At 43.6% G+C, this 16,652-nt stretch overlaps 1 protein-coding gene across 4 annotated transcripts in view; it reads left to right on the top strand.

Annotated features, from left to right (window-relative positions):
- Positions 1–16,652, top strand: part of MAP3K15 (mitogen-activated protein kinase kinase kinase 15) — a 123,835-nt gene that overhangs the window by 31,836 nt on the left and 75,347 nt on the right. For all 4 annotated transcript variants that reach the window (XM_045050412.1, XM_045050414.1, XM_045050413.1 and 1 more), the window contains exons 4-6: positions 9,102–9,295; positions 12,321–12,489; positions 14,500–14,606. In XM_045050412.1, the coding sequence (XP_044906347.1) occupies positions 9,102–9,295; positions 12,321–12,489; positions 14,500–14,606 (470 nt within the window). The remainder of the gene's footprint in view (positions 1–9,101; positions 9,296–12,320; positions 12,490–14,499; positions 14,607–16,652) is intronic.

Here is a 16,652-nt window from a genome sequence, read left to right as displayed (position 1 = left end):
GGATTTGCAACCCTTTTGCGTTACAAGATTCAGGCTCCAAAGTAACTACGTTCTGCCAGCATTCAAGATAGGCCTTCTTCCCTGAGTGCTCAGAAATCATTTTTATCTTGGATAGTGTTAAACCACCTTCCATCTGCCTTAGATTTCCCCCCCTCTCCTGACTGGGTCATTTATTGACTGATTAAACGTTTGTATTGTGATAAAAAAAATGTTCTTTAGGACATTGAGCTTGGAAGTCTCATTAGGAAGTCTGTTGGGACGAGATTTTACACATTTATTTGCTCCAAAGAATTAATTGATAAAACTTGTGCTGTTAATGACCAATTTTGCCACCTGCTGCTAGCCATAAATAGAAATAAGTGCTGGTGTAGTGAGGCCCCTTCCCTTGGGTTTCTGTCCTGGTGGCCTTGAACCCTTCACCTTCTTGCATAGAGTAGCTACACAGGAGCCAGCTGAGGGGAAAGTCCTGAGTGTCCTTGGTTGGTGGCCATTATTGAAACCCTTAGACCGTGAGGTGAAGAACACAGCATGCTCTGCTCTCCTGAGCTGTCCTAGAGAATCCAGACCGCTGTTTGTGGGTGGGAATCACGCTGTTACCCATAAATGTCTTCGTATGTGAAGCCCACTGGAGAAACACTTGTGTTTTAGGGCTTCGGGTAGGATGTTCTATGTGAAACATCTGCTGGGGAGTCCGGAGCAGACACTCTTAGGTTTTGGAGGGCCTTGGGACCCCGTTGTCAATCTGGAGGAACCTATGGACGCCTTCTCAGAACATACCTTAAAATGCTTAAGTAAATACAAAGGATTATAAAGGAGGCAAATTATACTGAAACCTAGCTACTAAAATATTTTTTAAAGTTGCATATTATAATCTGTGTGCTTCTTTATTAATGTCTCAAATAATAAGATCAAACAGCAGGTCTCAAAAGTATCGTAAGTTTGGACTGGTAATGGGTATAAAGGTTATTTTGAGATGTCTGCAGGAAGTGTAACGTGATAGGAAAAATTCTGTGATTTCTATTAGTGACAAAGTCCCGGGTCCCGCGAAAACTAAGATGTGTTACCTCTGTTCCTAACTGAAGACAGCTTTACAATTCATTTAAAGGTAAATGGTGACAAAGATGTAATTTTCTTCTCATTCAAGTTCATAGACTCCCAAGGATTAATAGACTCCAGGTTCACAACTCCTGGGCTGGTCTAGAACTGTTGAACACAGCTGATATTTACTGTATGCCCACTATGTGCCATGACCATATTTAGGCCCCTGTCACCTAATGAAGTTGACAGTACGATTGTCCCCATTTTAAAGATGAGAACACTCAGATTCGGACAGAGAAGTACATTTTCCGGGGTCATTCATCTAGTGTGGAATGGAGCTGGGATTCAATCCTTGGCCATCCCAGTTCTCCACCATCTTGCTATGCTTGAGCAGAGATGCTATGATACTTCCTATTACAGTATTAATAAGGTATTTCTTTCTCACCTGACTTAGCAAATGTTGGGGGGAATCCATCCCACTCCCCAGCTCTGCTGAGATGATGAAAAGGAAATGCCTCTGCTCCATCCTCTTTGACAGCAGCACATACCAAGAACCTTAAACTTCCTCTAGTCATTTCATTCTTGGGAAAAGACAACAGTGTGAAGATGCAAAAGTGTTCATCTCTGTGTACAGTAAGAAAATTTTCAGAATGAAGTTAAACAGTAGAATGGTTAAGTACACGGTAAATATTTACCATGTGGAGTATTAGGGAGGCACTAAAAACGACATTCGAGTACGGAAGTGTTGAATCACTATATTGTACACCTGAAACTAATATAACACTGTATGTTACCTACCTGGAATTAAAATTAAAACTTAAAAAATAAAATTGGTGACTGGTAAAGGAAAAAAATATGGCATTTGAGACTATATAATCAAACTTTTATAATGAGAGCTTTTTTAAAAGCACCTGTTCTTTAACCTAGTGTTGGTACAGGACAGTCTGTTCATGGTGATGAATCTGTACATGGCAGTAGTTCTAGAAATCTCCACTGCTAAGGTAGGGACTAGAAACTTTCAGAGGACACATTCCTCCACTCCCAAATGTCACGGTGTCTGAGGCCAGTGGCTTTTACTCTGCTCTCTGACCCCACTTACTATATGAGAATCTTCCTTTGGGAGGTATTTGAAGAGTTTTTGGAAGGGTTTACATGTTAATGTGCCTAGCATACTGGTTCTAATGCCCCTTTATTGTAGGAAACTAAGCTGCCTTTGTTGAATGTGTTTTACTAAGCTGGATTCTTGAGATGTTTCCATTTATAAATGTAACAATTACAAATATACAAGCTTGGTTTGCTATTGGACATGTGTTATGCTAATCAGTGTTTTTCTTTTTAATTTCTGCTCTCCCCACCAACAAAAGTCTGAATGTGCTCCATCATTTGAAGATGTTTGAGCCTATTCTTCTTCCTTAGAACAAAAGTACTGCACTCAAAAGCCCGTGCTTTCACTTGGAAGTTTATGAATCGCTTTTGTAAATGTAGCCATTAGTCCCAATTGCTTTCTGTAAAATTTCTTCAACTTTTATACACTTCACGAGAGATTTTCTCAAAGGGAGTATTTTTTACTTTGCCAAGGCTTCAGATTCCCGTTGTCTGCGCAGTCCTGTTCAGTCAGCTCGCTCAGTTGTCAGACGTCACGTATCCCCTCTCTTTCTCCTCATTTTTCTCTGTGGCTGAACATTTGCCCAAAGGATCAGATCCCCGCCTGGCTGTGGGCAGGTCTTGATGAGCCTGCGCCTCTCTTGCTCTGCCCACTTGAGCCATAACCTGGAACAGCACGTAGCGTTTATTTGCCGAGGTCCTATTTTTTTCACACCTCATTATTGAGGACTTGAGTAGGATGGGGACAGAGTTTACTTTTGTGCTATTTGGGAGCAATGGGCTTGCTGAAGAAAGACTATGAATAAGATTTCAGCAAAGTGTTTGTTTTAGAAATGGCGTTAAGACCTGTCATACTTGTATCCAAATAAGTGGGATTCTGGCACCTTCAGTTACAGGTCTGTTATGGATACTCCGGGTTATGTAGTTGTAAAGTTGGTAAATATTTTTGTGATAATTATTATTCTGTATAATGTTTTTTAAATAAGCTGAGAGAAGGAAAAAAGAAATGTATATATTTGTAGAGTTACATTAACCTTTTTGTTGACCATTTCTGGTAACTTTTTGTTGGTTTCTGTGGATTCCAGTTAACACATGGTGCAATTTCCTCATGCCTGTGTACCTTGTGTTATTTCCACCTGCGTCTTTTACACTGTTACTGTCAAATAAATCCCGTTTCTGTATGTTACATACAGATTAGATGATTATATATGTCATTTTATGCAGTTTTCTTTTTATTGTTAGAGTGAGTGGGAGACGGGCAGAGGGGGAGAGTGCAAATCCCAAGCAGGCTCTGTGCTCAACACGGAGCCCGATGCCGGGCTGTATTGCATGACCGTGAGATCATGATCTGAGCTGAAACCAAGAGTTGGACGCTCAACTGACTGAGCCTCCCAGGTGTGCCAATGTGATTGTCTCTTAAGTTAGTTAAGAAAGAAGAAATTGTCAATCATAACATCTTTTTTTAAAATAAATTCCAAACACCTCACATTGGCATGGCAAAGAAAGTCTTCTTTTAAAGTTTATTTATTTCTTTTGGTGGGGGACCAGAGAGAGACAGAGAATCCCAAGCAGGCTCCTCAATGTCAGCGCAGAGCTGGACACAGGGCTCAATCCCACGAACTGTGAGATCATGACCTGAGCTGAAACCAAGAGTCAGGCGCTTAACCAACTGAGCCTCCCAGGCGCCGCCAGTCATATCATCTGTTATCATTAACTGTTTACCTTCCCTGGCATGCTCTGTTTTTACCAAGTGAATTAGAATTAGTGTCTGGTGTCACTCACTTTCAGTCTGAAGAACTTCCTTTAATAGTTTTTGTAAGGTGGTTCTTCTAGGAACAGATTATCTCAGTTGTTGTTGATCTGAAAATATCTTCATTTTCCCTTGATTCTGAAAATCTAGTTTTGCTAGATAGAAGGTTCTGGCTGACTTACTTTTTCTTTCACCCCTTTGAATATGTCCTCCTTCCTGCCTTATGGCTTCCTTATTTCCAGTGGAAAGTCAGATGTTGATTTCAGCGGAGTTTCGTGTGCGTGACAAGATCCTCTTACCTTTCAAGATTTTCTTTTTGTCTTTGAAAATGTTAGCCGTGATATATTCTGGGTATGGATCTTTGAGTATCCACCGTGAAGTTCATTCAATTTCTTGGACATGAAATTGAACGATTCATTTAATCACATCTATGAAGTTTTCAGAAATTATTTCTTTGGATATTTTTCTGCTCCTTTCTCTGCTCTCCTTCCTGGACTCTTGCAATGTGCCATGTATGTTGGTTCACTGGGTGATGTCCCACATTTTTGTGAGGCTCTGTTGATTTCTCTTCATTCTTTTTCTCTCTGTTCCTCAGATGGCATCATCTGTTGATCTGTCTGCCAGTTTGCTAATTCTTTCTTGCCCTCAGATTTCCTGTTGGGCCCCTTCAGTGAATTTTTAATTTTGGTCCTTGTACTTTTGAACTCCAGAAATTCCATTTGCTGGTTTGTTTTTTGTTTTTGTTTGGTTGTTTGTAATTTCTGTCTCTTCACTGACATCTTCTATTAGATGAGACATTGTCATCATACCTTTCTTTCATTCTTTTCAGCTTGGTTTCTTTAGTTCTTAGAATACCTTTATAATATCTGCTTTCAAGTCTTTGTCTCATAAATCCAGTATCTGGGCCTTTGCAAAGGCAGCTACTATTGCCGGCTTGTTTCCTGTGTATGGATCACACTGTCCTGTTTGTTGGCATGTTTTGTTTCTTTTTTGTTGAAAACTGGATATTTCAGATAATGCATTATAGCAACTCTGGATACTCATTTCTTTCCGGCTGTCTCTGGTGCTTATTTTTGTTGTTTGTCGGTTGGTTTGTTTGTCTAGTGACTTGAATAGACTAGTTCAGCGAAGTCTGTTTGCTCCACAACGTGCGGCCTGCGGTGTGACTCTTTGGAGGGTACAGCCTCGGCCATGTACACAGCTACTCTGACCTTGCCACCCCCAGCCAGGGGTGACCGTGATTATACCTGGGCTCTCCTTGACTGTATCTCTTCCTGATTTCCTTAAGTTCTTCTTGTATTGAGAATACACCTTAATTATTAGCTGACTACTGTGGTTTTTTTTAATTTTTAATTTACATCCAAGTTAGCATATAGTGCTGTAGTGATTTCAGGAGTAGATGCCAGTGATTGATTCCCTATGTGTAATACCCAGTGCTCATCCCAACAAGTGTCTTCCTTAATGCCCCTTACCCATTTAGCCCATCCCCCCACCCACAACCCCTCCAGCAACCCTCAGTTCTCTGTATTTGTCTCTTATGTTTTGTCCCCCTCCTTGTTTTTATATTCTTTTTGCTTCCCTTCCCTTACGTTCATCTGTTTTCTTATCTTAAAGTCCTCATATGAGTGAAGTCATATGATATTTGTCTTTCTCTGACTGGTAGTTTCGCTTTGCATAATACCCTCTAGTTCCATCCATGTAGTTGCAAATGGCAAGATTTCATTCTTTTGATTGCCGAGTAATACTCTGATTACTGTGTTTTTGATGAGGCCCAAGACACCAGTGTTCCATAGTCTGATATAATTAAAGTTGGGTACCTTTGCGGGGGTGGTTAAGGCCCGTCTCCAAGGTTTACTCTGACCTCATGAAGGTTCTTCTTAGCTCTCTCTTCCCTGTTTGTGTTAAACTAGCTGGTCTGCCTTTCACCTATTGCTGTCCTGGAACTACCAACTTCCTCTTAATTTCCTGCCACAAAAATCTCCGTTGTTTTTGATAGTGCTCTTAAGTTTGCACTTGCCCATGCTGTGTTCTGCATCCTGGCAGTCCACTTCTGGGTTGCTGCGGGCCTCTCCCTTCCTACAGCATGCCTCTAGTCCTAGGCAGAGCCTGTGCCCCACTGCTCCAGAGCTGGGCGGTGGGGGGTAGCGGCCTACCTCTCTCAGAACGCTCCCCTGCTTTCCAGGGGGTTACCGAGCAAGGATGGCAGCGCCTGATCTTCCCAGCTTGCCTTTCCTGACGTGGAACCTTTGTTCTATGTGATCTGGGACAAAAACGATCAGAGCCCAGTTTTCTTGGTGAAATAGGCCAAGCCAAGAAGATCAGGGGCTGCCACCCTTGCTCGGTACCCCACGCTAAAGCAGGGGAGCGTTCTGAGAGAGGCAGGCTCCTCCCCCTGCTCTGGTCCTCTTTCTTGCAGTTGCCCAGGATAGAGCTTCTCCAGCACAGGGCCGGGGTGGATGAGAATGCTGGCGGCCTGGCCTTCCCAAGGAGAAACTGTCAGAGTAGAGGTTGTGGGGTGAGAGGGAGCCCCGTCTACTTGGCTGTACCCACTCAGGGCAGCATTTCTGTCACACTGGGCTGGAGGACAGGGGAGAAGCGGGTCATAGCTCAAATGCTAGAGTCTCGCTGTTCTTACCAAGATTAGTTGATTTTCTTGAATAAATGTCTCTCCGTTGGTATATGCTCTTCACACAATTCATAAAGACTTAAAAAATTTTTTTTTAAATTTTTTATCAGCTAGGGCTGTTTTTCTGAGGAGATAATCTGAGAAGGTTCTCACCGCCCCCTGCCCCCTTCCCGTCTAGCTCTTTTTGGGGGGGAAAAAAACCCAACTCTTCTTCCTCACAGATATTTTACCTTCTAGACCTCACTGATCCACATAGCTCCCTTCTCCCTCTGTCTGAAATCGGAAGGCTTTTTACCATAAACTCAGCTACTTTGTGGAAGAACCAGTTTACGCTTCTGACTGAATAAATGGCTTTTAGCTTACCTCAACAACATGGCATTTTGTTAGAGATGAGGGAGAAATCAGAGTCTAACCCACCACATCCTGACTTTGCTGGTCAATACCAATATCTCTCTGAGAATTTGAAGATCTTAACTGGGGTCTTTGTTCTCCTGGTGCAGGCACTTCCCAGTGATTGCTGGGAAGTAGCTGGCAGTCTTCTCCCTGTTCCCCAGTTACCACCCACAACCCTGGATTCTTGCCATCTCTGTTTATAACGCACTGGTATCTGCATTTTGAGTGGTTGAACCCCACTATCTGGTGCCCACAGGGACAGTCTTCAGCTATTGTTCTGCAGCAGGGTAAGCATTCTCAGAAAATCTTATTTTCAGGAATAATGGGATATCAAGGAGCTTAACGTACAACGTGGCTGGCCTGCCACCTGCTTTTGCGTTACCTGTCAGCTCAGAAGGGTTTTTCCACTTTTAAGTGTTTGGAAGATGTCACAAGGTGAGGAGTATTCCAGGACATGTGAGAACACGAAATTCAGATTTGTGCCCACAAATAAAGTTTTATTGGGACATAGTTATGTTCATTTCTATGCTGTCTACAGTTGCTTTCATGCCACAGAGGTGAGGAGCTGCAGCAGAAACTGGCCCACAGAATCAAAAACCCTTACCGTCTGGCCTTTGATAGAACAGGTTCGCTGACCCAGTCTAAGATGTGTTTGAACGAAGCAGCGCTAGTAACTTTTTCTTAACAAAATAATTCAGGGCCTAGAAACATGACTGAGTAGGACTTAGAGATGCCCTCTACAAGGTACGAAGGAGAGAGAGAGTCTCAGGACAAGGAGTTAGAGTTTGAGTTCAGGTGGACATAAGAAATCCACCTGTTCTTGTGTAAGCAAATCTTACTCAAAAGGAAGACTTAAAAATATGAGTCATGTAGGTATTTGAAATCAGTTCCCCAATGTGGTAGGTTTTCCCACAGCTTCTGTTTGATCTGAGATGGTAGTGTTCTGACCATTTTTTTTTTTCTGTATTTAATGAATTTCTTTCTCGTTTAGAAGAAGCTATATTGCTTATTTGGTTTCCTGTTCTTGGAGAAAGTGTGCTTCCCAAGGTTATGTGTGTATTATTCTAAAATGTTTGAAAAATTCCACTAGTCTAGTTTTAAAAATTAAGGAGGAAAAATCAGATGAATTATTTCTGGCATCATATACATTCTTTAAAACTAAGTGAAGAGATAGGAATTAGGAAGTTTGGAATTTTAAGCTAGTTGCTTTTTTTTAATTTTAAATTTATTTATGTTTTTATTTTTGAGAGAGGGAGTGTGAATGGTGAAGGGGCAGAGAGAGAGAGAGAGAGAGAGAGAGAGAGAGAGAGAGAGAATCAATCTGAAGCAGGGTCCAGGCTCTGAGCTGTCAGCACAGGGCCTGATGTTTGGCTTGAACTTATGAACCGTGAGATCATTGACCTGAGCGAAAGTCAGACGCTTAACTGACTGAGCCATTCAGGTGCCCCAAGCTAGTTGCTTTTTATGACCGTGTAGACAAAAGATTGACTGACAGAAGAAGGTCGTGTAAGAATGCATTTTAGTCTCAAATGTGCTAAAAAATTGAGCATTATCTAATGCTTTTCAGAGGTAGTGTTTATGCTTTACAATGGATCATGATTCATAGTCAAATTGTAATTATTTCTTAGAAAAAAAGATACTGTTTTACCTGAGTAGTATTGGACAATATAAAACTTTCTAACATCCTTTTCCAAAATAGCTCTAAGACTAGTCATAGTTATTGATACCTGCTTCCTGCAAAAACGATTTTTACTCAACAAAGTTTAGAATAGTTCAGCTGTGGTTAAATTATCAAGTAATGGGGCTTTTGCATCTATGCTGAAAAAAAGAGTATCTGCCTTTACATTGCAGTTCTTGGTCATCAGTGGGTCCCAAGCTCACTCTGATTTGGGGGGCCCGTAGTGAAATGATGTAGTGTCCAAGACTTGAAACCCTAAAAGCTCTGCCAGTGAAGTTCAGAGCCGTCCACAGATCAGTCCAGCCTCTGAAACCAAATTTTTGTGTTGAAGCTTGTGGAATTGAGTGGTTTCCAGTTTTGTGCCTGATAGACACATCGTCCTTTTGCATACACAGTTAATCATTCTCAGGTACTTTCTCCTTCCCTGCCCTACCAGGTTCCACCTGCCTGAATCCAGGGCTTTGCTTCTGCATCAGTTACTTTGTGAAACGTGTTTTGTTTCTTTTTTCCAGGCATCCAGTGGAAATTATTATTTCATCCCGTACATCGTGACACCATGTGCTGATTATTTCTGCTGCGAGAGTGATGCCCAGAGGCGTGCCTCGGAATACATGCAGCCCAACTGGGACACCATCCTGGGCCCACTGTGTGTGCCCCTGGTGGACAGGTTTATCAGCCTCCTCAAGGACATCCACGTGACCTCATGGTAATGCCTATTCACCGTCCTCAACCCTGGGAGCTTTGCCAAACATTGCCCTTCACGTTCATGGAGGCAATAGACCCTTAGGAGATCATAATGCCCAGAGAATGGGGAACCCTAGCTAATCCTTTCTAAGTTCTTCTGGAAGCCTTTATTCTTCTTGCTACCTCACTAAGTTGGGCCACTGGGGTGTAGCCAAAAGAGAGTAGAACTGGAGTTAGGAGGTGAGGGTCGAGCCTGTATCTGTCGCCAACTCCCCATGTGACTTTGATAAGTCTCTGTGGCCATTTTCTCATCTAGAAAATAAGGAAGTTAAGTCACTGGTTTTTTCTTGCTCTTTCAACCCTAAGATTCCTTGTTTTAAGATCATTTCTGAACATGATTTCACTCCCCCCTACCCCATGCAGTTGTTGGGGTTGTTAAAATGGCTCAGCAAGGTCATTCAGGTCATAAATTCTTGTGCTATAAAGTCAGATCTGTTGAGTCAAGCCACAGCCATCCTCATGTCAGGATGTCTTGGGATGTGTTCTTTGTAGGCTTATGTCAGAGAAGGTATGGAATACTCATTCAGAGGTGAGCAGGTTTGGGTCTGAATCCTGGCTCAGACGATTCTGTGCTTTGCAGCCTTGTAAATGGCAGGTCACCTGTCTGAGCGTCCGTGCTCAGGGAACCACGCCTTAGCATGTTCTCACTCCAGAAGTGGGAGGCCACAAATTATCCACTAAACCAAAGCATCTAGTGATTTTGCTTGCAGCCAGTTTAAAGGATTTACTCCTGTAAGTTCGGTCACAAGAAGGATTCGTCCTTGCAAAACAAATGAAAATCCAAAGCCCTGGCAGAATTGACTTACATTGAAATGGAAAGGACCACACGTCCCGCTGTGGCTCAGGTGGCAGCTCCCCAAACTGTGACATGTGACTGTTGTGGCAGTGGCGTGAGGTACACGCTTGCTCACGGTCTGTTCTCTTCTTCTATCCTATCATCTATTATTTGGACGCAGAGTTCCTTGTGTACGCTTTAATGGGAAAATGAGACTGGAAACCCAGATCTGTGTGACCAAATGCCAACGCAGACAGCAAATGGGGTCCCTTTGTGGCACATTCCTGCAGAGCCTGACTCGATCACCCCTTGCTGCTCAGTGAACATTTTAGTGACGTTTAGAGAGAAAGCTCCTCAAATACCATGTGTTTAGGTCTGACAAGGAAATAGGCTGGTTTGCGTCTGCCCGACGAGCAGGGTCTCGCAAGAAGTCGACCCAAGTTTGTTTTTCATTAAGCGTGTGTATGTATCAGTAGGAAAATGCCTCTTGAGTAGTATCATTTCAGGGGACTTGAAATACCTGTTGGTCACTTCCACCCCTTGATTGGTTGGTGAGAGGGTAAATGGTGCTTCTGGTATAAAACCTGTACAAGAGGGGTGGCAGATATGTCCTTAGCTCAGGTGTCAACTCCGATGGATTGGTGACAGCTGCCTTGGCCTTGTGCTGAGAAGCGGTTTGAAGCCATTGCCAGGTTCACATCGATTAGCAGCATCTTCCCTCATTACCACGGGCAGAAATGGCTGCGTGTGAATTACATAGATGGTGTCCCCAAGCCATACTCCGTTCAGTGTTTTGTTTATTTACTTACAAGGTATGACTTTTCTGAGGTTTCTTAGTTTATTGAGACTGTTTTTCAGAATTAGCCTTGAAAACAAGACTAAACTCAAGTATAACTTTGTAAGGCTAAACTAATAACACTTTAATATCATTGATGCCTTTATGGTCCACCAAATGGACAGTGGTTGTCACCCAACTTAATGACTCATTAGATTAATGACAGAATTTTAAACACTGGTAGAATCTGCTAATTTGCTCATTGGGATGATAAGCAATAGACAAATAAGAGAGAAAAAAGCAATGCACTAATTTTCTCTGGGGCATCACTTCATTCTTGAAATGTTAATCGAGGTCCTATTATAAGCATTGGACTAGGCTGTGTACTCTATTCATATTTATTTGGCATAGTTTTATAATAAAAATAAGTAATACTCTTATTCTTATGTATTGTATCTCTTTCTCTCAAGACTGTTAAATTGAGCCTGCTCCTTTCTTTAATGAATGGCCTAGTTTTTCTCTGTGGTGAAATCCTCCCAGCTACCTAATGGGATGAGAGTATATTACTGCTTGGCATTGCCCAGGCTCCATGAAAACATTGCTTGGAAAGTAGGCAACCTATTTAAATCTACGGCCATTGTAAGTTGGCCTTCTGTACATCAAACTGGATCATTTTTAAAGGTTCTAAACCAAGTCCCAGGTACTAGCATTGATTCTTTGAGAGGCTGTGGTAAGGGATTCCAGTGTGGATTTGAAGTGCTTTAGATGTTTTCATACATCTCTATTATTGACTAGATCCCACCGTGAAGGAAGATTAGTTTTACATCAGAAGAGCATTCTGGCAGTTGAAAATGACCAGGGGAGTGAAGGGCAGAGGTTGTTCATAAGCTTCCAGGCACAGCTTCTTGGATTGCTCGTGGGCACATCCAGTTTCCGGCTCTTGGCCAACCGGAAAAAGCTTTAGGATTATTAGGTGGGCGGTACCCAATAGATTGATTTGAATGACATTCTCAATGTACCGTGTTGCATGGTTTTGGGGTTATATTTGGCTCTGTGATAATGCGTTAATAGTGGGGGAAATAATGATTCAAGTAAGGTAACCTCTTGCTCTCTTTGTGTTTGAAAATCTCGGGGGAGGGCTCAGTAGCAAGTCCTATGCATCATCCAAATACAGATGGAGGTCAACTTTGAAAATATTTTCAAGGTCATAATGAACTGAATTTCTATGTTGATGTCAAGTGGTTAGTTGCTACAGAATGGGACTAGCAAGTAGGACAGGTCTCCTCTCTCTGCTGGTGCAGGGAGGCTTAGGTCTGGGAGAGGCCCCCGTGTATTAACCTGAGTCGTGGCTGCGAGAACCTAGTTTGAGCTGCTGAAGGAAGCGGAGTCCCAGATGCATGTAGACGCGACTGGGGGTTTTCGTATTTCCCTCTCCAGTGCTTATTACAAAGAAGCCTTGTTAAACGACATCCGGAGAGCCCGAGAGAAATACCAGGGTGATGAACTGGCGAAGGAGCTGGCTCGGATCAAGCTCCGCATGGACAACACCGAGGTTCTGACCCCAGACATCATCATTAATTTACTGCTATCCTACCGCGACATCCAGGTATGAGTACCTTTAATGGAGGCTAGCACATAGGGGGTTCTTCTTTGGCATAAGGAATTAATTCCTCATATGAAGTACTCTTACACCAGGTGTATGGTTAGGTATCTATTTTATAGACTAAGTAGGTATATGGCTAGGTCATAGGTCACCTAGCATATCTGTTGTGGTCGTAACATTGGAGGTTTTGTGTGATCAGATGGCCACTCCAGCAGAATCTCATACACAGTACTGCTTAATAAAAGGAACTTAGAATTTCACAGTTTAGATGCACTTTATGCTAGGCACCGTTTCGAGCTCTTGGCAAATACTCGTTAATTTGATTCTCTTCACAAGTTTATGGGATGTGTAGTCTGATTATCTCCATTTTACCAATGAGGAAATATGAGGCAGAGAGAAGTTAAGTCCAAGGGTCACACGGCAGTTGGCAAAGTCACGATTTATACTGAGGCAGCTGGCTCCATTGTCCTTGCTCTTAACTCCTCCACTATGCCTCTTTAGGCCTTTGTTGCTTCTTTCTTTGTTTCCCACCACCCATTAATGACAGAGCAGGAGTAGCAGAGGCACATCCAGGACCCAGGGAATGCAGACACTTATTCTAAAACAAGCATCAGAGACTTGTGGAGAGTCCTTGAGAAAGAGTTTATGGGATGCGGTACCATGAAAGAAATGGTTTCCTCCCTCCAAGTTAAATGCTTTTGAGCCATTTGTAAGGATGTCTTGACTTCCTTCCCTTTGGGGGAACACACGATAGTGGGCCTTCCCTGCAGAACTCTACAAAGCCATATTGGAGGTTGTGGACCACAGGTCTTTAAATCTAAATGAGCGAGGCATCCCTTGACGACCCAAAGGAAGAAGGGTCAACCACTAAGGCACGCCTGCCTGGCGACAAACAGGCGCATCTAATTGACTTTAACAGCAGATGCTGTTAGGAATTTTGACAATGATTAGATCATGGCCTAGGGGACAAGAGAATGGGAATGACCTTTTTGAATCTTTCTTCCATCTGAGCTGCTGGCTTCCTTCTGTCCTCGCCGTCACACATCTTTTTATAACCTTCCGTGGGTAGGACTCTCAGGCTCAAAGGTAAGCCAGAAGCTTACCCCAAGAGGGATACACTGTCTCCTTCTCTCGAGCAGTGGCCTCAAGGTGCAGAGGCACACGACAGGCATGGGATTTCAGTGGGAAGTCCTCTTCAGCTAACTGTGGCTGATTGTCAGCAAGTTGGCCAGTAACCGGGATTCAAAGCCTGGCTGGAAGGGTAGCAGATGGCATTGCTCAGAGGGGACCCAGCTGAGACAAACACAGTAGCAATTTTTCCCTGGGTAATTATGCAGTTTAGAGCTATGGTTTTCAACGAGGGGACATGTGACAGTGTCTGGAGACATGTTTGGCTTTCACAACTTGGAGGCTAGGGGGAGGTGCTACTGACATCTTATGGGTTGAGGCCTCGGGTGCTGCATAACATCCCAGAATGCACAGGACAGCCCCCACAGCAAAGAATGATCCAGCCCCAAAATGTCGATGGTGCCAAGGTTGAGAAACCCTGGTCTAGATGAATTCACTTAGTTCTGGCAAAATAGGAAGGACCTGGCATGTTTCCTCTCTTAACACAGCAAGTGACCGTAAGATTTTGTGTATGTTTTTATCTCGCTCATCTTCACCCACAGCTGTGCTCTTAGTGTTAACTCGCCTGCCCTCAAAGCGTGGTAGCTATTTTCGGGCTGCTGGACTCATTTGCTTGCTTTTGTTGCCTTTACACTTCTTTCCCTTGATCTTTTTGTGGCCTCTGGTAGCAGGGATTTTTTGTCTGTCTTCTCTCTCATCCATTTTGGGTTTAAAAACAATGTTATTTCTGTTCTCTTACGGGCTGTAAGTAACTTCACTAAATGCTGTGTGTAGGGAAAAGCTTGTATTTAAATGCTGAGGCAGTCATGTTTATAACTGTTCAGAAAAATCTGTGAAGAGCTGTGTGTTTCATCTCCTTCTCACCGTGGGACCTCTTGCCAACAGGACTATGATGCTATGGTGAAGCTAGTAGAAACACTAAAAATGCTGCCTACGTGTGACTTGGCCGATCAGCATAATATTAAATTCCATTATGCATTTGCACTGAACAGGTAAGTGTAATAATGTACGTATAGAATTTTGAAATATGCCTCCTCTTCTGTTCTTTTTTTTTTTTTTTTAATGTTGGTTTATCTTTGAGAGGGGGCGGGGAGAGAGAGAGAATCCTAAGCAGGCTCCGTGCTGTCAGCACAGAGCCTGATGCAGGGCTCGAACCCACGAGCCGTGAGATCATGACCTGAGCTGTACCAAGAGTCAGACGCTTAACTGAGCCACCTAAGCGCCCCCAGTCCTTCTTTCATTCACCTCTCACTGAGTCTGAGCCAGATCATTTGCTAAATGCCAAGGTTATGAAAATGGGCAAGGCATATGGTCTTGGTCTTCGGGGATTTGGTCTTTGGAGCATATGTTCCAGCTGTGAGGCCAGACATGTAAATAAAGCCCTAAGAGCTCAGAGTAATAAATGCCTTAATGAAGGTTTGCCCAAAATGCTGTGGAAGCATACCAGAGGGAGGAAGTTATTCTCCTTAGAGGTTTTTCTGTTTCTTTTGGAGAGAGAGCACAAGAGAGGCAGCAGGGGGTTAGGAGGGGCAGAGTGGGGGGCAGGGAGAGAGACAGAGAATTTGTCCAGTAGGCTTCATGCCCAGCGTGGAGCCCAGCACGAAGCTTGATCTTATGACCATGAGATCATGACCTGAACTGAAATCAAGAGTTGGATGTGTAACTGACTGAGCCACCAGGCGCCCCTCGGCTTGGAGGTTTTTAAGAAGCTTCCCTGGGGTCTTTTGGGCTGGGTTTGGAATTCATAGTAGGAATAACCTTGCGGGCAGGAGAGAGTGTGGGATGGGGATGGTGAAAAGGCCGTTCTGCTTGGCCAGAACAGAAATTGGAGCTTAGTGTTCTTCATGTGCAGGGTGCCCTCAGGGAGCATCCAGGGTGACTATAACATGGGACACATGGGAAGCAAGCACATGCCATGAGGCTAAGTGTGGAGGGCGGGACTATGTCTTCAAAGGACCTTGTACACCTGAATAAGGAGTTGATAGTATCTTGTAGATGGTGAGGGACTAGTTGAAGCAACAAGGATGACGTCGTATGATAGGAAAAGTAGGTGCTGTCTTCATTTACTAGTATGATCTGAACTTCGGAATATAAATTACTGAGCTAGATAGTCTGTGAGACTTGGAAACTCCTGCCTGGAGACCACGAGCCTCAAAAGTTTGTGTGCTGGGGCGTATTAGTTCAGATGCTGTAACAAAGACACCTCAAAAAGAATGATTGAAGTAAGATCAAAATTTCTCTTTCACATGGTAGTCCAGTGGTGAGTGGGCCAGACTAGTGGCATAGCACGCTCCGGGAATTGTTCAGGGACCTGGTTTCAGACCATTTTGTAGCTCTTAAATCTGCACAAGTGTTGTCTTCTTCTAGTTGAAGACAGGTCGCTGCTACCCTGTTTTCCCAGCCTATGCAAAGGGGGAAACAGTGGAGACTCAGGACAGTCTCCTTTAAAAGCAAGTAGAATTTGCACATGACACTTCTACTCACATTCCACTGGTGAGGGCATAGTCACATGAGTCCATCTACCCGTAAGGGCAGTTGGGAAATGTAGTCTCTACCTGGTCGACCATGTGCTCATTCAAACTTGGCTACTGTGGGTTTGGAGGATGAATTATAAGTTTGCCATTTCAACCCTCCAAAATCCTAGATGCCTAAATGTCTTAATCCTGCAGTCTCCCTTCTTCCGTGGGTAAGATACAGGAAGGAGAGCAGCATTAGGTGAATATGGTGAGAGCCATGCCCAGATATACTTACTGCGGGACCTGCCTCCTGCCGGGGCCAGAAATTGGTCGTATTGAATTATAAAGCAGAAAACTCTGGGAGGGTGTTCAGACTCAGCCTGAGAGCCAAAGAGTTTTGGCACCTCCTCATCAACCTTCCATGGCCAGCATCTTCCACGGGGAATGAATAAAGTGAGTATAGGAGGTGACCTGGGTTAGAGGACTCCTGTGTCCAGTTTCTCGGTCTTGGCTTGGTTTCAGCAGCTGGATTAGGCTACACATTGTGGGTTTGCCCCGGCAGCATGTGCAGGACAGCAGATG

Source organism: Felis catus, chromosome X (genome assembly GCF_018350175.1).
Source record: "Felis catus isolate Fca126 chromosome X, F.catus_Fca126_mat1.0, whole genome shotgun sequence".
Taxonomy (NCBI): domain Eukaryota; kingdom Metazoa; phylum Chordata; class Mammalia; order Carnivora; family Felidae; genus Felis; species Felis catus.
This window is presented reverse-complemented; position numbering and strand designations above follow the sequence as displayed.